The sequence below is a fragment of the Babylonia areolata genome, chromosome 19 (genome assembly GCF_041734735.1).
Source record: "Babylonia areolata isolate BAREFJ2019XMU chromosome 19, ASM4173473v1, whole genome shotgun sequence".
NCBI classification, from domain to species: Eukaryota; Metazoa; Mollusca; class Gastropoda; order Neogastropoda; family Buccinidae; genus Babylonia; species Babylonia areolata.
In genome coordinates this window covers 35,217,772-35,226,195 of record NC_134894.1, presented here as the reverse complement: position 1 = coordinate 35,226,195, position 8,424 = coordinate 35,217,772, and the positions used below count along the sequence as shown (strand labels likewise).

General features: G+C 43.9%; 1 protein-coding gene across 1 annotated transcript in view; it reads left to right on the top strand.

Moving 5' to 3' along the window:
- Nucleotides 1-8,042, top strand: part of LOC143293655 (S-adenosylmethionine-dependent methyltransferase Rv2258c-like) — an 11,601-nt gene extending 3,559 nt beyond the window's left edge. Inside the window, exons 3-5 of the mRNA XM_076604781.1 lie at nucleotides 3,786-4,000; nucleotides 4,241-4,351; nucleotides 5,569-8,042. Coding sequence (XP_076460896.1) covers nucleotides 3,786-4,000; nucleotides 4,241-4,351; nucleotides 5,569-6,137 — 895 coding nt within the window. The 3' untranslated portion in view covers nucleotides 6,138-8,042. The remainder of the gene's footprint in view (nucleotides 1-3,785; nucleotides 4,001-4,240; nucleotides 4,352-5,568) is intronic.
- The last annotated feature ends 382 nt before the right edge of the window (nucleotides 8,043-8,424 follow it).

The following is an 8,424-nucleotide window of genomic DNA, read 5'->3' as shown; positions in this document are numbered from 1 at the left end:
TCTCTCTCTCTCTCTCTCTCTCTCTCTCTCTCTCTCTCTCTCTCTCTGTGTGTGTGTGTGTGTGTGTGTGCACATGCATGAGCGCTCTCTCTCGAAATAGGAGTACTTTGTATAATGTATTGAACCTAATTTGGTTAGTCACTCGGGTCATTCACTTGCACCAACTATATATCTTCTATTGCTTGGGCAACTTAAGCGGTCTAGAATTAACGAAAGAAAGTAGAAATTACGACAAAGCCCCCTCCAATTTCCATGTGTTAAGCGATTGAATCAACAACACAGTAGTCTTTCCAAGGGTATGAAGAAAGAAAGAAGAATATCAACGCAGGTGAGAGATTCACCGCACGCTCTACATTTGTTTTCTTGAAAGAACATTCTGTTTGGGGACGGATTAAAAACAACAACCAGAAAAACAACAAAGACACACACACACACACACACACACACACACACACACACACACACAACAAAAAACAAACAAACAACAACAACACCCACCCACCAAAAAAAACCAGAAGAAATAAAACATAAGTCAAGGCCAAAACAAAACTAAAACATCCACATCTACCACACCCACCGCCGACGACTACACCACCTCATCTCATCTCTCCACCCATTCTTGATTAAAAAACAAAACACACACACACACACACACACACACACACACACACACACACTGACAAGGGGATACAAATACAATTTCAAGAGATATAAGATCAAACAAACAAAAAACAAACAAAATGTAAATTAATATCCTGAACACATGCACACTTAGCGCAATCACAGAAAATTAGACCAGCATGAAACACCCGTTAACATCTGTCAGTTCATCCATCCATAATCTAGTTTCTTACATATATGTACAAACACACACACACACACACACACACACACACACACACACACACTCACTGAAGAAGAGAGAGAGAGAGAACAACATGGGTTAAGAGAGAGGAGCGAACCAGATTGTCGCTGCACATCAGGGTCGATACACATCCTGCGCCTGCCTATAACTTTCGCGTTGATGTGTGCTTTAACGCAGCCGGGAAGTCGTCACCTTTACTTGTCTGAAAGTAAGTGATGCAGCGTGAGAAGTTTAAAGTTCGTCGGTGAAGAGAATTCGAACGCAAGATAGAAAGAGAGAGAGAGCGCGCTCTGTCAGGACAAGGCAATTCTGTCAAGGTGACGGCAGAGGGGAAGAGGGGAGTGGGGGAGAGGGGGGGGGGGGGGGGTTGGGGTACAGGGTCAAAAGGAAACGAATAATCACCAAGAGTGGGTGAAACAAAAAAAAAAAAATGCTTACAATTCTTCACCGTGAAACGTGTATGGTTGCTCGAACAAGTCAAAGGGATGGATGGAAGGTTTGTTCATTCATAGGCGATTCATAGGGAGGGAGCTGGGGGGGGGGGGGGGGTGGCAGAGAGAGAGAGTGACTGACTGACTGACTGACAGACGGAGTGGGTAAGGGGGGGGGGGTAAAGGCAGAGTTAGAGAGAGTCTGAATAAAGTGACATTTTTGACGTGTGCAGACTATCGATTGCTTTGTGCGCCACAAAGCCGCTGTCATTTCACGAAGGGAACCGCGTCCACATTTTGACACCGTGTGGCCACGTTCGTACGCATTCAATCGACCCTCAGCCCCACGCCGCACCTACCCCCACCTAGTTGCGCGCGCGCGCGCGAACACACACACACACACCTCTGTTCCTTAAACACTCATGCCTCGCCCACTCCTCATCCACCCCTTCTTATTTATCTATTTATTTATTCATTTATTGTCTAATATCACAAAGTGGAAAGACGTGAAATATAAAACTACACACACACACACACACACACACACACACACACAGAGTGAGAGAAAAAGAGAGATCCAACAGGTAATTAAAAAAAATTAAAAAGAATAAGAAAGAAGGAAAGGGGAAAAAAATCGGAAAATTCGAGGAAAACCCCCCAAATAATACAGTTCTGACTCTTGCCATTCATTAATGGCCATCTGTTACCTGGCATCCTGTCGGTTCCAACACATATGAGAGGATCAGCGGCTGCTGCTCTCTCGGAGTCGACATATCACGTTTGACAGAACCACGATTTTTGCCTCTCTTGTTTCCCCATATACGTGAGTTCGCGGAGCCACGGGGAAAAAAAAAGAAGAAAAAAAAAAAAAAGGAAACCAACAGGCGTCTGTCACCACTTCCACGCGGATTCGTGTACAGCTGGTGACAGCAGCAGGTGTCTCGTGTTTCGAGTCTCTCAAGTCATTGCTCTACCGTGTTCCACTTCCAGTTCATGTTAGGTTTTACTTAAAAAAAAAAAAAAAAAAAAGGTTTTAAAAATAGTTTTGTGGAGCCCTGCAGTGAGCCCTATCCAGGCTTTTAACTCTCTCTCTCCCTCTCTGTCTCTCTCTTCTGTGTGATGGTTTTCTTCTCAGGTTTCTTTCCTCTGTGTGTGCGTGCGTGTGTCGGGGTTGGTGTATTATGTATATGTATATACATACATATTTTGTATTTCTTTTTATCACAACAGATTTCTCTGTGTGAAATTCGGGCTGCTCTCCCCAGGGAGAGCGCGTCGCTACACTACAGCGCCACCCTTTTTTTTTTTTCCTGCGTGCATTTTTTTTTTCCTGCGTGCAGTTTTATTTGTTTTTTTCCTATCGAAGTGGATTTTTCAACAGAATTTTGCCAGGAACAACCCTTTTGTTGCCATGGGTTCTTTTACGTGCGCTAAGTGCATGCTGCACACGGGACCTCGGTTTATCGTCTCATCCGAATGACTAGCGTCCAGACCACCACTCAAGGTCTAGTGGAGGGGGAGAAAATATCGGCGGCTGAGCCGTGATTCGAACCAGCGCACTCAGATTCTCTCGCTTCCTATATATATATATATATGTATGTGTATATAGATATCTATATATAGAAAGAGAGAGAGAGAGAGAGAGAGAGAGAGAGCATTGAATCCAAGCCTAGATATCATTGTTTTCCATCAAGCGGTATTGGTTATTAACTTTTAAGCTTGATCTAACACTGATTCGGGCGAGGGTATGGTGGGATGTAGGGGTGTTGATGAGGGAGACAGGATGGGAGTGAGAGTTTGAACTAAAATCTTCTGATACCTCGCCTGAGTCATCTCTGTCTCTCTGTCTCTCTGTCTCTCTCTCTCTCTCTCTCTCTCTCACATACATACATACATACATACATACACACACGTATATTTCGTCTAATATCACTTACAGTGAAAAGACGTTAAACTAAAGAACGAACACACACGTATACAGTTTTATTTTCTCAAGGAGGTGTCACGGCGCTCGGACAAAACCTTGTGCTCTACTGCTGGGCAGATGCCTCAGTGGCAACAGCATAACCCAACGCGCTAGTTAGGCCTTGAAGTGCATGCATGCATGCATCTGTATTCCAATCAGAATGTATTTTTGTCTACAGAATTTTGCCAGAGGACAACATTCTTGTTGCCATGGGTTCGTTTTCAGTGCGCCGCGTGACCTCGGTTTATCGCCCCCATCCGAATGACAAGACGCTCGATCAGTTTGATTTTCCAGTCAAACGTTGGACGAGAAAAGGGCGAGAGCGGGAATCGAACCCAGACCCTCACGGACACTGTACTCGGGCAAAGGTAATGATAAGATATAAGCGTCGTCACCAATCTGCCACCTTCCTCCGCACGTGTATAATGATAATGAACAGCACTGAGATGGATGGTGTTGATGTGTGGCGGCAGCGAATGTCACATCTCAAAAAAAAAAAAAAAAGGACTGTTGACTGTGACAGGTACGTACGTGAGGTCCTGAACTCCCTGACGGCCATTGGCTTGGTACAGCTGGAGGCGGGTACAGGGGGAAAGGAGGGGAAGGAGGCCAAGTACTGGGTGCCTCCCCCTTGCCGAGAGACCCTGAAGACCTTCGGGGCTTTCACTCTTGCCATTTCTGCGTCCGTCAGGCATTACCCGGATATGCGAAAGTGTTTCGACCTTAATGGACCACCTGGTGAGAGTGAAGAGAGAGAGAGAGAGAGAGAGAGAGAGAGAGGGGGGTGTTGGGGGGGGAGCTGAGAACTCAGAATTTTTTTTTTATTCTAGTATATATATACATACATACATACATAGAGAGAGAGTGTGTGCGTGCGCGTGCATGTTTGTGTGTGTGTACGTGTGCGCGCGCGTGTTTGTGTGTGTGCGTGTGCAAAGAATTAATTTTCATTCATATTTCATTGTTTCCCCTACTCAGGTGTTCGCTATCATCCGGACTCCTTCCAGCTGATGGACAAGATCGCCGAGGTCCAAGTGGACAGTATCGTTGAAGCCATTCTGGAAACCCCAGGCCTTAGGGAACGTTTGGGTCAGCTCTTTTGTTTGTCTGTCTCTCTGTCTAACTGCCTGTGTACGGTATGTTACAAATGTCTGTTTCACACAGACAAACAGAAACGTTCACACGGCAGTCAAACAGAGAGAAAGAGAGAGAGAGAGTATGTGTGTGTGTGTGTGTGTGTGTGTGTGTGAGCGTGTGTGTATAATAGAGAGAGTGTGTGTATGTGTGTGTATGAAAGTGTGTGTGTGTGTGTGTGTGTAAAAGAGAGAGAGAGAGAGGGTGCTCTGTAACGACTAGGCCATGTTGTCAGTGTGGGGAGTGAGAGTACAGAGTGAAAAAAGATATATATAATCACCTAGACTGCGTGAAACAAAAATGCTCACAATTCAGAGACAGAGACAGTGAGATTATGAATGTGTGCATGCGTATTGTATTGTATTGATGATGGTGAAGTAATGACAAACAGATTGACAGACAGAGACACACGCACTGGCACGCACACACGCGCGCGCGCGTGCGCACACACACACAGATATTTCTTTACAAATACAAATGATCGCATACACAGCTTTCACGCCCAAAATTTGTAAGGGGTAGAGGAAAGTAGAGGGCATTTTGCATCGTTATACAGATGCTGATCTTGATCCAAGTACACATTTTAAGCTAGGTATGAAGTCTGTTGGCGGATTGTTGCCGATAAAAGATTATTTCCTTCAGTTTTTTTCTTCTTCTTTGTCTTTTTTCATTTTCTTGTTCTTCTTCTCCTCTTTTTGTTCTTATTTGTCTTCTTTTTCTTCATCTTCACTTTCTTCATCGTTCCTTTCATGTGTTATTGACGTTGGGTGTAAACAACTGCAGCAAACAAGCTAATGATGTACAAGTAATGCGCTGTGCTCGTTAAAAAAAAAGAAAGAAAAACGGCACGCTGCTTAAGGATACATATATCAGCTTACGCACATATAAATGCAAGGTACACAACCTAAGGAACTCCACTTCATTCACACAAAAGATTCTGTTGTCCATTCAATCTTTCAGTTTTTTCTGTCTTTCTGCCTGTCTGTCTGTCTCTCACTCTTCACCTCTTTCATTCTTTCTATCGCTCTTTCCTCTGACCCCCCTCCCCCCCCTCTCTGTGTGTGTCTCTCTCTCACGCTTTCTCTGACACAATCTGTATTGATAACGACGTTCCCCATCGGTTGACAATAAACATCAGCATGGTTTATCGCACACCTGTGTTAAAACAACAGAGAAAGGCATCAAGGCCCTGGAAGTGGGGTGTGGGACGGGATGGCTCTTCCTCCGTTTCGCCTCCATGTTCCCCAGCTCGCACTTCACGATGACCGACCCCATAGCGGAGCCACTGGAGGTGGCCCGGAAGAAGGCGGAGTCCCAGGGCCTGAAGAACGTGTCCTTCCAGGTCCTGGACATCTTCGAGAGACCCGAGAACCTGGCGGAAAACTTCGACTGGGTCGCCTCCATGGAGGTGATCCACGACCTCCCTTACCCGCTGCGAGCCCTGAAGGAGATCGTCGCCATGCTGAAGCCAGGGGGCCAGTACTCCCTGGTGGACCAGTTCGTGCCGGGCACCATCCGGGACAACGTCGATTCCAGGGACGCGGCGTCCCTGTACGCCATAGGCACTTTCCTATGCGTGCCCGAGAGCTTCCAGCAGCCGGACTCGGAGGCCCTGGGGCCCTGCTGGGGCACGGAGAAGGCATACGAGCTGGTCAAGGCGGCGGGTCTGACGGTGCTGGGCCTGACCCGGAAGGAGAGCCTGGGGACACTGGGGGTCTGCATGTGCCAGAAACCTGAGTGAGGGCAGTGTGGTGGATGGAAGGTGGACTATATACTCAAGGGGGGCTGCCACGCCAGTCGTTTCGACCGTACTGTTGACTTGAGGAGGACCGTTCGAATCTTGATGTCAAACGGGTTTGTGGGTAATACTAACTAGTCTTATTGTAACCATGTTTTTGCATCGGCTGGGAAAGTTAGTTAGTTAGTTAGTTTATGTCTTTATTAGTTATTTATATTCAGGTTTAACGTCGACTCCCACCTCAACTGATACGGCAGGGATAACCATTCCAGGAAAGTGGAGGTGGGGAAACGGAGCATTTGATATCCCGAATCTCAGACCAAATACCGCCGATTTAGGGCAGACAAACAGTACAGACTGATACTCAAGCCTGCTTCACAGCTGTCCAAATCGAAAACGATACTTATTTGAGCCAACGGCCGAAACGGCCCGTGTGGTAGCCCCTTAATTCAGAGAGGGAGAGAGGTAGAAACAATAATAACAACAAGAAACCCAAATAACAAAATTCCAACAACCAAACGTATTATTTCAATTTCTGGGAAGGTGCTTGTATAGCGGGGAATGATTGTGCCGATCAGATTATTGATCAAACTCGTTTTTGTTTTTTGTTTTGTTTTTTGATAGTTTTTTGTTTTAATCTCAATTTCTATTTTTCATTTACGTTTTATTTTGTCACTGTAGAGTAATGATTTTCTCTCTCTCTTTCTCTCTCTCTCTCTCTCTCTCTCTCTCTCTCTCTCTGTATATATATATATATATATATATATATCTGTGTGTGTGATTGACACTGAATAAAGTAAAGCGTGTATGATAAATCACATTAAGCACCAACCTCTTGCAGAAAGAGAGGTGGTATGGGGAAATAAAATGCCACAAGAAAATCTATTCTTATAGACAATCAATGGTATAAGCTCTGAAAAAACAACCCCCCCCCCAAACCCCGAAAAAGTAGAAGAGGGGGGTGGGGGGGAAGACTGATTGAGGGTGATGGTATGTTTTATATTGAATTCATCATATTTGTTTAATACGTTGTGCAAATGCATAGTTGTTTGTAAAGGCGGCATCGACTATATAGGTAAACAGTACTTTGTTCAAGTATTAATAGATCTGTCAATTTTTACAGGTCCTTTACCCAGTTACTACTCAGAATGTTTTGCTTCTTGATGGTGCTTTGTAGTGTAGAATTTTTAGAATTGTCAATCGTAGATATTAATTTGAAGTGAAACGCACTAACTTGTATTATATACGTGCTCATAATTTTATAATTTAAAACTTTTCACTCAATTAGTTGCTTAGTCACTCTGTCACTAACGTACTCATTCACTTGTCTATGATTAAGCTGATCCAGCATTTTATCAATCATCATCACTTTCAGTTGATAGACGTTAGGATAATGAACGAACTTTGTATGTACAGTTTGATACTTTACCCAAGAGTATGTGCACATCAGTGCTTGAAATTAATGTGTCACCGATTATTTTGTATTCATGTATGTACGGTTTGGTACTTTTTATCAAAGGGCATGCACTTAGCTTGAATGTGTACGATTAATTATTTTGTTTGTTTGTTAATGCTCAGTAGCACAAAAAAGCCCAACCCCAACAGCACGAAGATGTTGATATTCAAGGTAATTTAACCATTTGAATCACCTGTCTTCCGTTGTTTGATAAAACATGAATTCGATTTGAAGTGTTTATGGTAGCGTTTGTGGACGTGTCTCAGTTATGATTCATCCATTTTGAGATAGTACTTTGACAAAAACTTAGAATTTTATTGTAAAAGCATGTCACGGCTAAGATGGTTGCTTTTGTTGTTTGCACAATAGGTGGTGACAAATATAAAGATTTATCGGATATACACTGTTTGAAACGAAACGGTATTTTATCGCATCGTAAATATATTATGCAAAACACGTTCTCTGTGTGTTGTGAACAGCTCTGTGTGTGTGTGTGTGTGTGTGTGTGTGTGTGTGTGCAAAAACAAGCAAGCAAAACAAAAACAACAACAACAACAACAAAAAAGCCACAAAAAAACCCCCTAAACAAAGTCATGTTGGAGTGGTGGCCAAGTGGTAACGCGCCCGACAAATTAGTGACCGAGGTCCCGTGTGCAGTATGCACTTATTGCACGTAAAATAACCCACGGCAACGAAAGGGTTTTTCATGACATTGTTTTAAAAATGTCCGCCTTGATTTCAAAACAAATATGCTTAGAAACAACAATAACAAACAAAAAAGAAAGAAAGAAAAAAAAAATGTGGGAGAGAGAATACAACACCCAGGAAAGATAT